Source organism: Rhinichthys klamathensis, unplaced genomic scaffold (genome assembly GCF_029890125.1).
Source record: "Rhinichthys klamathensis goyatoka isolate OS25496 unplaced genomic scaffold, OSU_Roscu_1.1 h1tg000005l_1, whole genome shotgun sequence".
In the NCBI taxonomy this organism is placed as follows: domain Eukaryota; kingdom Metazoa; phylum Chordata; class Actinopteri; order Cypriniformes; family Leuciscidae; genus Rhinichthys; species Rhinichthys klamathensis.
In genome coordinates this window covers 1,553,573-1,566,114 of record NW_026606558.1, presented here as the reverse complement: position 1 = coordinate 1,566,114, position 12,542 = coordinate 1,553,573, and the positions used below count along the sequence as shown (strand labels likewise).

Sequence of the window (12,542 nt, the reverse complement as noted above, 5' to 3'; positions counted from 1 at the left end):
AAACAGGAATCGGAAGATCATGTTTGGAAAGTCATATTTAGTTTTATAATATGATGTTTCCAAGCATGCATTTTTGTAATTAAATGTCCCTAATTCTGGGTCAGGAACTATTTCAATAAAATCTTTTTGTGAAGTTTTGAAATATTATGTATGATGAAACATTAAACAGGTGGTTTAATATTAAACCAACATGTTCCAGAAACATCCAAATGGATTTTGTAATTCTGGAGTAAAAAGTGATTTGCTGTGTTAGACAACATTAAAGGTAGGGTAGGCGATTTTGGAGAGGCTAGCAATAGCGAGCTAGCTTTGAAATCATAAGAACACACCCTCCTTTCAGAGCGTCTCCAAAGCCACACCTCCTCCAAAGCACATGAACACGCACTGTTAGAGCAGAGTCTGCAAAGTGTCACGAGAAACGGTATTAAATTACCTCATGTCTCAAAGCACATAACATTACAATAATAATGAACGTAAACAACTTATAGAGCTCTAGTTGTACCACCTGACTGCTGTAGATTCATTTCAGCATTGATATTATTGCCATAGCAATGCATAATTTCATTGAACAAACCGCAATGGGTTGCCATCTCTTAATTACAGTAGTTATGGTGTGAATGCAGCATTAGCTTGGTTTAGTTCAGGAGGAACTGTAAAAGGTGGCTGTTGTTTGTTTGTAGCACTTCGTGACTGTCTACAACTCTGCATGGCCTCATGAAATGCGCTGACGTGTGATGTCTGCGCGAGCAGGGTGCACGAAGTCATGCAACATTGACAGGCAGATAGGACATCCTATTATTGAATAAGGAACCGAATGCAATGATTGGACGAACATTTTTTGGTCCCGAGACTTCCACAGAAGATATATGTATATTTTTTAAATATTTAGACTACTTCTATTATTGATTGCTATCAGGATGTGAAAATTGCTTAAACTTGTATAACAAAAAGTGATTATGAAAAACATTGTCTACTCTAAATTTAACTGTCTGTTGCTTAAATCAAGAGCTGACTTCAGGGTTGGGGGACCAGAATGTCTCTTAAATGTCTACTGAGCCACACAAATCAGTCCTTCACTGTTTTTCTTTGTCTCCTCACACAAAGTAATGTCTGTCTTCAGCCTCTGATTTACACCTTGTCTGTATCTCTTGCTGTTGTTTGATCCTTAAAAGCTCAAAAGGCCTTCACGGCACAGCCTCGTCACCCCCGTTTCCCTGTTGTGTGCCTATCCAATAGAGACCTTTGTCAAAACAATAAAAAACATAAGCAGATGTTAAATCTACAGGCAGGATCCACCTGTCGTGTCATTGGTTGGAAACCTCACGTCAGAGAAAACAGTGCTATTTTTTTTTTGCAAGTGAGGTTTTTTGTATCATAGATGGACAAAAGCTGTGAAATAAAACTTCAATCAAGGGTGAACCTGGTGTTTTGTGTCCTAATTTAAGCATGAATTTGATTATAATGAAACACTGCCTAAATTAAAATAACAAAAAAGACGTAAGCAGAAACTAAGTTTGGTTCCTCTATTTTGTACTGATATGACTCAGGCTTGTTGTACATGAAAAGAATGAGAGATCATGTGATATCCCGTACAGGCTGAGTGACAATAATGCATTTTTAAACAAAGTTAGCAGAGGAGATATGAATGATGCACATTTTTCTCTAATTTGGTTTAATATACAATTTTCTGGGAATTAAGGGTTTATTTTCTGGAAATTTTTCCACGGCAGTTAAAGAAACAGTCTAATGCCTAATCGTAAAACTTAACATGACCAAAATGCAAAAATAAAATTACTTGTTTCACACAGTATTAAAACAGTAATGAAAAAAAGAAAAGAAAAAAGTAAACTTGTAACAATGGTAAAAAAAAAAAAAAAAAAAAGGTTTCAGACCTGACCATGACCAAGACTTGACCAACCATGACCCAACTTTCTCTTTCCTGTAGGCAAAAGCTTTCAAACGTATCTTTTATTTTTACAAACATATTCACATATCTCTTACAAATTTATAACTGGTACACAGATCTCATCAGGGATCAGCGAGGTCCGAAATACTGCACCACAGTGCCATAAAGTCTGAACAAAAAGCAGGGCACACGCTCACACACAGTCTTCATGAGCACAAAAGTCAAGGCCATCTCGACAAGTTCCTTCTTAAACTCTTTGGCTCCGGCCACCTGGTGAAGTAAGCCCTGCACTCCATCAGATAGATGTCTGGACCATAACTGCAAATGTTTAAAGAATATTGTGAGATATGAGTGTTAAATGATACTAATGGGTTAAGGAGGAACCATTAGTGTAAATTTATTAGAATAAAACTGCTCAGAATCATTTATCTTACCTGAGTGTCACAACTGTCCAGTTTCTTGGTCAAAGTTTCAGCGGCTTGGAACAGGACTCTCTGCTCAAGAAGGTCTGCAATTCTGATCAGCTCTGCAGCCATTTCCCTTGCTGCCTGAGCCTGTTCAGCATCAACTGAGATGGAGATACATAAGAGCCGTGTTAACTGACATGGACAACAGCAAACATTATACAGTAGTTTTAATATAACTAAAAGTTAGGGATGCAAATTAAATATGCAAAATTGACTGATACTGATTAGATTTTTGGACTATATAATTGTGGGCACTCTTTTCCAATTTGACAATTTCTCATATCAAATAGCTGTAATTTAACCAGATAATGCCAGATTACGGCAAAGATGTAGCACTATTAATTGAAGTAGCCTACTTTTCTCTAATGGAGGCCCCACCTCAGAATATTACATATTAACAATATCATGATTTGAGAAAAACATTTTTGTGTTATATTTTCATCAGATAAAATATCGTCTATTTATCAGTTATCTATATAAACTCGTTCCTACCACTGAATAAAAAATAAAAACTTTTTATAGCTTTCTCCTCACAATCCCGAGTTTACATCTCGCAATTCTGACTTTTTCTGAGAGAAAAATCTGTATTGAGAAATGTAAACTCGATATTGTGAGAAAAAAGTCAGAACTGAGAGATATAAAGTCAGAATTGTGAGTTAAAGAGGTATAAACTTGCAATTGCAAAAAAAAAAAAAAAAAAAAAAATCACAATCGTAAGTCGCAATTACCTTTTTTTTATTTCATGGTGGAAACAAGCTTCCATAGATATCAGCCATAACCATAACATTAAAATAATCATTGGCTTACTGGTATCAATTAAGGTAATCAGAACAGTACAAATAAGATAAGAGAAAATAAAAAATACCTGGCAGTTGAGGCTGAACTTGATTCTGAAGTTCATGTAAAAGATCTCTGTAGGTGACTGAGGAACTATGTCCATCGGTTTGTAAATCGCCATCACTTTCAATATAATTGTGATCGGAAAGATCCAAATCATCAAGTTCTCTTTTAAGCTCACTATTTTGGCAGCCTTTTTGCTCAAAAAAGGAAAGGAGCAGCAGGGAACAGTGCGGAAAATTGTCAATTTTTCTGTTGCGGTCCATTGCACAAACCTGTGTTATGCCTCATACAGGTGCTCTGCAATTAAAAGAAAAAAACACAAAAGCAGTTAGTTTCGTTATCTTGACAAAAACAAGACACGGAAATGATTTTCAAGACTATATAAACCCTGATCAGTATATCATTTAAATTTATTTAATATTTCACCAGATATCATGACAAAAAAAAAAAAAAAAAGACACGGTAATGATTTTCAAAACTATACAGTCTGATAAATATATAATTTAAATGCATAATATTTTACCATATATATATATATATATATATATATATATATATATATATATATATATATATATATATATATATGGTCTAGGGAAAAAAATTGTACCCAGAAGTGAACTAAACCTGACATTCACATTTGTTAAAACAATATAAAAATAAAGTAAATAACAGAGAACGTTATGAAGTTTTACAAAGTCTTTATGACAGTACTTCTTTGTGCGTTTGACAGACTCTAACCCAAAGCTATTGCATTTAAGGTTTATACATTTTCAGTTCATGCATTCCCGGGGAATCTAACCCATGACCTTGGGCGTTGATAATGCCATGCTCCATTCTTTAAGCTACATGAACACCTGTGTATTATAATATATTATATAACTGTATATAAAATAAAACATGATATATAAAAGCTAAATAAACGCAAACATGTAACGTTAGTTCATGGTTGTGACGACGGTTAGCTTGTAATAAGATGATGAAATATCCAAGCTCAAACTACTAAGTTATGTTAGATAACGTTAACTAGCAAGCAGCTGAAAACAGTTAGCGGCTAGCTAACATTATTCGGTCTATTATTGATAAGGGCTAATTTTCTAAGTCTTAATGAAGTTTAGAATACAAATTTAATTGTAAACAGTGCGTTTGGCTGATTCCCCCATTTTGTGCCGAAGATCAGTTTCAGAAGAAATGATTTTCAGATCAAAACAAAGACAGACTTAAGTCGAAATTCATCTCTAAAAAGGACCACACAAAAGCTCAATGATTAATGCAGTTAAAAATAAAAATACCAACCAGATGCAGCACATTTCTGAACATAAATCACGTGCAGTTCTGCACTAACACGAAAGTTGAATCATACTGAGGGAAGCGTATTGGTCTATCTAGGTAAGTTAACGTTAGATAAACTAGAGTAAGTTAACGTTAGACACGTGAATGGATGTTTATATTTAAAGAAACTGCATAAAGTGTCGTGACATTATCGACACAAACCGTGAAAAGGCTACGATTTCGTAGCAAAAGTACCTGGGTGTACTAATTTTATAACTTAACTTACTATATGACAAATAATCTTTGACGCAAATGTTCAAAATCGTGTCGAGCGTATTTTATTTTGAGTGAAAGAAGAAACATTCGTTACTTACGTAAACTTTCAGTCAAAATACCGGACGGTGAGGCATCATCTCCGAAAAAACAAACAAACTCAAACGTGCTGAGAGAAATGAGAATCTTCAAGCCTTGTTGTTCGTTTGTATCAGTGACGCGTCACGTACGAGGGCGTGGCCAAAGTCTGCCGGTACGGAATTTCCCGTCTGAAAACATATTAGATATTCTCGCTGTTTGTTAAAAATTAAGGCATTAAAATAAGATGTGACATTTTTTTTACATAATCGCCGAGAAGGCAAAGATAAACCGACTTTAAAGTCTCTTGAAAGACCTGACCTGCACTTTAGGAGAAAGGGGTTTTTGGAAACGAATTTCCCCTTCTGCTAGACTGCACTTGCCAGATAAGGAATTCTGAGGAGTTGGCTGACAATTGACAAACTTAATATTAGTACACCACGTGCACAATGGACTAAAACGAGACAGACAATTTTCAAACCCCTCCTATTTCCCCCCTTGTAATAAACTAAAAAAATGTGTCAGATTTAAGCTGTACATCTTTTAAATATGCTAATATGACACATTTAAAGACATACTGGTGCCCCCTGTTTGAGAACCACTGTACTAGGACATCTCTTCTAGGAGGATAACCCGAGTCTTACTAAAATGCATACCTGGTGGACATTTAATTGTTTTGCCGTCTTTTTCTTGTGAAGTGTGATGTTGCTGAATCAACCATAGCAGATAGAGTTGAAGGTACATCAATCAGCAATCACTCAGAAAAAAACATTTTAAAACTTTATTTACAATTAAAATGAAATGGTTATTTGACAAGATAAATTTGTCATTCAACAGCAACCTTAAATATGTGCCGATACATGCACCACATAAAACAGCAGTGGCAGTGTTCGTCTTTGACGAGTCAAGTTCAAGACAAAAACAGGATCTGAAGTCCTACTTTTACGATGACATGCTGAGTAATGCAAAAGTGTCTGACTGTTGCATTCCAGAAATACAGTTTGTAGGCATGTTCAGACGGTACATGATTCAGTGCTAGTATCCGGGGAAACCAAAGCTCATTGACCGGGGTGCATTTCTACCCACAAGCTTCCTCCCAGCTCTCGGAAGAGACCCTGGTTGGGATGACTGCTGGGGTGAGGTAGCAGCCAGTCGGGCTTCCTTGAGTTCTCTAAGTAGAAATAAAAGGCGTTGCAATAAATACCTCAGCATAAGTGATTATTTCAAGGAAGTAAACAATACTTGCTTCCTTATGAAATAGGAACTACTTCCTTAAAGGGATACTCCACCGTTTTTTCATATTAAACTATGTTATTCTCTTATCTAAGACGAGTTGATACATACCTCTCTCGTCTCAGTGCGTGCACTGAATCGCTCTGTCGGGCGGAGAACTTTGAGAGCAGTTAGCTTAGCCCCATTCATTGTATATGGGCCAAACAGAGATGAAGTTAGAAGCGACCAAACACATCCACGTTTTCTCTATTTAAATATAGTTACACGAGTAGTTACACGACCAAGTATGGTGACATTAAATAAAATGTGGCGCTTTTTATAAGCGGGTAAAATGGATAACTATAATGTATGGCGGAATAGCACTTATTGGGAGCACTTCGACTCGGCGCTGTAATATCTTCACTCGTGAAAAGTCCTCTCCCCCCTCTCCCTCTCCCTGTCATTTATCAACGTCAATATCAACGTGACCTGCACGCCTGCAGTAGTAGTAGTTTTTTGTGCAGAGTTGACGAAGTATCAAGGAGAGGGAGAGGGAGAGGGGGAGAGGACTTTTCACGAGTGAAGATATTACAGCGCCGAGTCGAAGTGCTCCCAATAAGTGCTATTCCGCCATACATTATAGTTATCCATTTTACCCGCTTATAAAAAGCGCCACATTTTATTTAATGTCACCATACTTGGTCGTGTAACTACTCGTGTAACTATATTTAAATAGAGAAAACGTGGATGTGTTTGGTCGCTTCTAACTTCATCTCTGTTTGGCCCATATACAATGAATGGGGCTAAGCTAACTGCTCTCAAAGTTCTCCGCCCGACAGAGCGATTCAGTGCACGCACTGAGACGAGAGAGGTATGTATCAACTCGTCTTAGATAAGAGAATAACATAGTTTAATATGAAAAAACGGTGGAGTATCCCTTTAAGTAGTGCTTCCTTATGAAATAGAGTACTAGAGTATAGTATATGCCAGATTACTCACCTTTCCAGCATAGCCGTTCTGAACTTCTCCACATTTAGCTCCTTGCGAAGCTGTGCAGCCAGTTTGCCAGCTCTCTCCTTGCGCAGTGCATCATGCCGACACAACGCAGATGCAGATGGCCTTGTAGTAGGATCAGGATCTAACATAGTCTATCAAAAACAAATGTATTGTCCATATTAGGTTTTTAATTTTGACCTCAGAGACTAAATGTATGAATCCATGGTAAACAAAACTTTAAAGCCACCAGCACATTTATTATAATTCTTCAGAATTGCAGAGGACTGAACCGAAACTACATTGCTCAGCATTTCTATGCCCTCTGCTGGTGGAATAAAAGTACATGCTTTTTTTTTTTTAACCACCCATGACTAATTGAATATGATGAATACACACCATGGTAATTTAAATGGAATTAGACTCCCCTGAATGCTGATACTTTTAGTTTCAGTTCAGGCCTCTGCCATTCTGAAGAATTCTCACGAATAAACTGGTGGTTTTGAAGTTTTTTTGTAATGGTTTACAATGGATTCATACATCTCTTCTAGGAGGATCACCCGAGTCTTACTAAAATGCTAAAATCTTAAATCTTACTAAAATGCTAAGTCTTACTAAAATAGTCTCTGAGGTCGAGGAAGTAGAAAACTGATAATTTTGGGAAACTTAACTTGCTTTGTCGAAACCATTACAGTGAATGCAATGAATCACTCAGATGTGCTTACTCAAACATACCTTTAAAAGGTCTTTAAAGGGTGCTGGTAACTCCTGGGGCAGGCTGGGCATCTCACCCTGTCTGAGGCTATGCCAGTTGTCTCCATTCTGAGGAAGTGGTGGAGCTCCAGCAGCTAATAACACTGTCAGGCCCAGCGCAAAAATATCTGCTTTAGGAAGATGCGTGTAGTCCTGCAAACAAAAAAAAAAATACAGCCAGCAAAAAAAAAAAAAAAAAAAAAAAAAAAAGCCAACAGTTGGTCACATCCACAATTATATTGTTTTGTCAGTCATTGTTTATAAGATCGGTGCACTGCTCTGCAGCAAACTAAACACCCTGAGAAAGCTAAAACAGATATTGTACCTCTCGCAGGATCTCATAGGCCAGGAAACGGCTATCCCCTTCCTCTACCTGAGGGCTTGAGATGGATGTAACATGACCCAAGTCACCTAAAGAACAAGGGACCCATGATATCAGCTATTAATGATATATAAAGGTCAAAAAAAGGCTTGGTTTGACTGTCAGCGACTATTTTGTGTGCACAACATGGATAAGCCTCAACAGGTAAATATGTATGCTGTATGGACAGCTGGACAGACTTTACCATAAGGCAGCTTGTTGCTGAAGAACTTTACTAGGATTAGTTTAAAGGGGTCATCGGATGCTCATTTTCCACAAGTTGGTATGATTCTTTAGGGTCTCATGTAAAGTTTAAACATACGTTCCTCAATGGTTGTGTAAAACAACATCCTTTTTACCTCAAAAACAGCTCGGTTCACAGCGACCCGTTTCGGTGCATGTCTCTTTACATGATAATGAGCAACTGCTTACCCCACCCCTCTCTTCCATGGGGCATGTCGACACAAGACACATAAAGTGCTGCCTTGGCAACCTGCCTTGGTGGACAGTATACAAATGGCCGAGGGAGGAAATATGCGAATACGCGGCAGTCTGTCAGTGGTCGTGGGCAGAGCATGAGCAATATGACATCATATTGCTCAGAAAATCCAAACGTCTTGATTATTGAGAGTGTTTAGACTTAGAGGATAAAAAAAAAAGAAGAAAAAAAAAGGAGTGAATGGATTTTTTTTTTCATTGTATGGTGGTTGTCCACACACTGCAAAGACACATTTATATGCAAACACTATATAAAAGTAAAAATTTTGCATCTGATGACCCCTTTAATCCATCACCCTGAACAGCATAACAAGCTCAGTTATCCAAATTAAGTTACGTTTTCAGCTAAATTAAAGATTTAATTTAGGTTTCGGTAAACTAATTATTTCAGGACATTTATTTTATACTATTATTGGGGGAATTTAGAGATCCATCCGTGTTAGATAAACCTTCCGGATCACTAAAAACCTGAATGTGTAATAATAATAATAATAATAATAATAATAATAGGGAAAACACTTTAAGAAGATACCAATTTTATATACAACCCCAGAGGAAGGGCTTTCATCCTCTTCTTCACTATCTCCCTCTCCACCAGCACTCAAGCTGGGTCGACGGCAGATGAAAATATTACCTGGAAAGGATGAAAATTTAAGCATGTGCCAGTCAAAAGTCAAATTTCTCATTAAGTGGTAGAGGCATGTGAAAAACAATGAAAGAGACAGAGCTCACTGGGTTTGATGTCGAGGTGCACTAGGCCTGAACTGTGGATGTATTTGACCCCCATGGAGACCTGTAGGAGCAGATCCCTTAGCTCAGGAACTCTGAAATACTCCACTTGCTCCTCCTTTTCAGTTATAGCATCATGGAGGCTACCACCTACAAGACCAAAAAAACATTGAGAGTTAGTTCTCCAAAAAAAAAGTCCCAACACCAATACACAAACACATAGCCATCTACAGTATGTTGTATTGTGATCTTCTGTCCTACCATCACAGTACTCATTTTGTATAATCATGTGGTCATCTTCAGCCCATGCAGAGTAGTATCGGACAACATGAGGGTGATGGCCCAACACCGCATGGGCATACACTTCCTTTAAGGCCAACTGTCTGAAAAAAAAAGGAACTTGTTTTACATTAATAAGGTCTAAGATTCATCAAGGAATCACAAAAATCTTAACCTTACTACACACAGGCCTTAGATTAAACCAGGATGAGGCCTTAGTTCAATTAGGACATTTAAGTTCATGGATACAAATAGGAGATTTTAAAATGGACCCTTGTCACAGACTATGATGACACGTTTCCACAATTATCAACATCGCAAATCTAGTAAATTTTTTCATTTAAAAATAAATAAATGATAATAATAACATTTAGAATGCTATAATAGGTGTTATATTACCTTGGCAGTAAATTACAAAAAATAAATTAACACTGCTGCAAAGATTTTTCTAATATGATGGCTGAGGGAATGACAGCAAATTTGACATTCTCTCTTCTGACTGCTGTAAGCCATTTCTCTACACTCTTAAAGTTTTCCAAAAGGAGCTATTCAAAGCGATGCCATAGAAGAACCATTTTTGGTTCTCCAAAGAACCTTTCAGTGAACCTTTTTTAAACAAAATTGTCAATGTGAAGAACCTTTTTCCACTTTAAAGAACCTTTCAAGCAATGGAAAGGTTCTATGGATGTTAAAAGTTCTTCATGGAACCATTGATGCCAAAAAATAACCTTAATTTTTAAGAGTATATTTTTTTCCCCTCTTTTGCAAAGTCATGGAAACACTACCATGGCTTTTTTCATTGGCTATTGGAGCAAATGGGAATACACAAATTATATTTGCTGTCGTCTCCGGGTCACCATTACAAGTTCACCCAACTATGATGACTTCAGCTTCGGGGGAACCCCGGAAATGTTAAAAGGGTCCATTTGGAAAAAGAAGATTATTAAGCACTGTGGCAGTGCTGACTCACTCATTGGCAGAGCCTGCAATTGGCCTGCGCGAGCGCTTGATGGCGTACATGCAACCATCCAGCCTCTTCACACATCGATACACAGAACCAAACTCGCCCCTGCCGATACAGCCCAGCTCCAGAAACTCACTCTCGTAACGTGACAGCATGCGGGATGACACTGCTGGCCTCTGAAGGCCAACAGATGGGAGACCATGTGAGAGAACACAGATTTACCAAAGCTTCCGGCAGGATTATGAAGTATTATAAACCTACTACATAAAAGACAAGGATGAACTATGGTCTTTGAAACTGTACCTTTGAGGGGAGGAAGAAACTTTCATCCTCTGATGAGTTCTGAGTGTCCATAGATCTGTTGAAATAAAGGTACTTCAATGTAAATCCAGTTCCTCAATGGGCATTGCTTATATGCAAGTGCTGTGTTACCTTTGTGCATCATCCTCATAATCATCACTCCTTTGACTCTTCCTCTTGTGGTGTTCACTGTTCCTGCGCACCGTGTCTGGTGTGAAAGGGTTAACGTTCACTGAGGGCACATGGTCAAAAGCACTAGGCAGACGAAGGAAACTTTGACTGCGACACGGCTTGCTGCTAGAGCAAGGGAGGGTCGATTTAGACAGCAAACTCTGTAAGTGGAGGAAGTTGGATGATGTAAATAAAAGTCTATATACGGTCAACTGTATATGTATTGCTCATACAAAAGTATAACGTAGACTGTCATTGCATCAAAGTTCACATGAAACTGTAGAGCTGTAAGATTACCTTTGGTGTACTGGGCGAGTCGCAAAGCCGGAGTTTTTTCCAGGCAGCATACAGTAAGGGAGAAGTAGGGATGGAAGGGGAAACAGTGATGCTCCTGGTGCGGTGGCGCTGTATCCGGGGCGTCCGACAAGGGCTTCTGATCGAAACACTTCTGTGTGCCCATTCATCAAAGCTATTGTCACTGCTGTCCTCCTCCCCACTGCTGGAGAAGTTCAGGTGCTGCTGTGCTGCATTCACAGATGCCATTTCAGACCACTACAATCAGGAAGAAAAAAACACTGATTTATTCTAAAGGGGTTTAGAATGGCAACTACCATACTGTAAATTAGTGGTCAGCCAATATGGGTTGGTCAATGCAATACCAACAACAGGTTGGGGTGACAGATGGCCAATAAAACAACTTATATGGTGTATATGGGTTTATTAAAATTAATTATAGCAATTGAGATCTGCTGAAGTTTTGTTTACACACTATGTATTTGAGGTAAAGAAATGACTGACAAACATAATCAGTCGTTATTTGATGCTATGAGAGCAGTCTCGCTAGGCCTCAAAAGATGATTTATTGTGAGTAAAGCTAAATATTTACAGATTCTTCTTTCACAGTCGCTTCCATGGCGTTATTATGCAGTTTTGAACATAAATGCAGTTCCAACTTACCCTGAAATGAGCTCACGGGCGACCACGCTTGAACTTGGCGCGTCAAAGTTAACGAGGTCCTTTAACTATGGGCGGAGTGACTCGACTATTAATTAACTCTGCTAACTAGTATCAAGCGTTTAGATTCATTCAGTAGGTGTGTTTGACTTGAACCGATCGGCACTTCACACATGAACAAACTCGAATCTGTTGTATATCTGTTCCCCGAAAAGATTTGTTATGATCCAAATAGGAAGCCGACGACGTACGTTTGTGTGTGAAATGAATAACAGAATAAGTAGCCTAATCACAAGTATTTCTTTATTCAAATGTCCGTGCCTTCATATGCTTAAAGCACTATAGACTACACAAATATCGACACTTTCAGAAAACATTATTTATAGAAAACATTTAAAAAAGTTAAATGTGTGTGGTTAACAAAACATGATTTCTGACTGTTAAGGAAAGCTAATTATGGTCGTTAGAAGTCGTCAACATATTTATTTTAGG

General features: G+C 37.9%; 2 protein-coding genes across 2 annotated transcripts; both read right to left on the bottom strand.

The window, feature by feature from the left end:
- Positions 1-1,974: 1,974 nt before the first annotated feature.
- bida (BH3 interacting domain death agonist) lies at positions 1,975-4,964 on the bottom strand. The gene is made up of 4 exons (XM_056256576.1): positions 4,860-4,964; positions 3,239-3,510; positions 2,341-2,474; positions 1,975-2,224 (listed from the first exon to the last, which is right to left on the bottom strand). The coding sequence occupies exons 2-4, from the start codon at positions 3,474-3,476 to the stop codon at positions 2,036-2,038; spliced, it is 561 nt and encodes a 186-aa protein (XP_056112551.1). The 5' UTR covers positions 3,477-3,510; positions 4,860-4,964; the 3' UTR covers positions 1,975-2,035.
- A 639-nt stretch (positions 4,965-5,603) lies between these two features.
- On the bottom strand, positions 5,604-12,235 carry wee2 (WEE2 oocyte meiosis inhibiting kinase). The gene is made up of 12 exons (XM_056254642.1): positions 12,054-12,235; positions 11,394-11,648; positions 11,058-11,257; positions 10,929-10,983; positions 10,632-10,801; positions 9,644-9,765; positions 9,386-9,532; positions 9,186-9,287; positions 8,120-8,205; positions 7,777-7,947; positions 7,048-7,196; positions 5,604-6,007 (listed from the first exon to the last, which is right to left on the bottom strand). Exons 2-12 carry the CDS (start codon positions 11,637-11,639, stop codon positions 5,872-5,874), a joined length of 1,584 nt encoding a protein of 527 aa, XP_056110617.1. The 5' UTR covers positions 11,640-11,648; positions 12,054-12,235; the 3' UTR covers positions 5,604-5,871.
- Between the last annotated feature and the right edge of the window lie 307 nt (positions 12,236-12,542).

Excerpts from the sequence above, each read along its gene's own strand:
- bida (XM_056256576.1), bottom strand. The coding sequence starts at position 3,476 with ATGGACCGCAACAGAAAAATTGACAATTTTCCGCACTGTTCCCTGCTG. Across the intron at positions 2,475-3,238 it reads AGTTCAGCCTCAACTGCCAG|TTGATGCTGAACAGGCTCAG; the intron begins GTATTTTTTATT and ends TCTCCATCTCAG. Across the intron at positions 2,225-2,340 it reads TGGACAGTTGTGACACTCAG|TTATGGTCCAGACATCTATC; the intron begins GTAAGATAAATG and ends AAACATTTGCAG.
- wee2 (XM_056254642.1), bottom strand. The coding sequence starts at position 11,639 with ATGGCATCTGTGAATGCAGCACAGCAGCACCTGAACTTCTCCAGCAGT. Across the intron at positions 9,533-9,643 it reads ACAAAATGAGTACTGTGATG|GTGGTAGCCTCCATGATGCT; the intron begins GTAGGACAGAAG and ends TTGGTCTTGTAG. Across the intron at positions 9,288-9,385 it reads GCACCTCGACATCAAACCCA|GTAATATTTTCATCTGCCGT; the intron begins GTGAGCTCTGTC and ends CATCCTTTCCAG.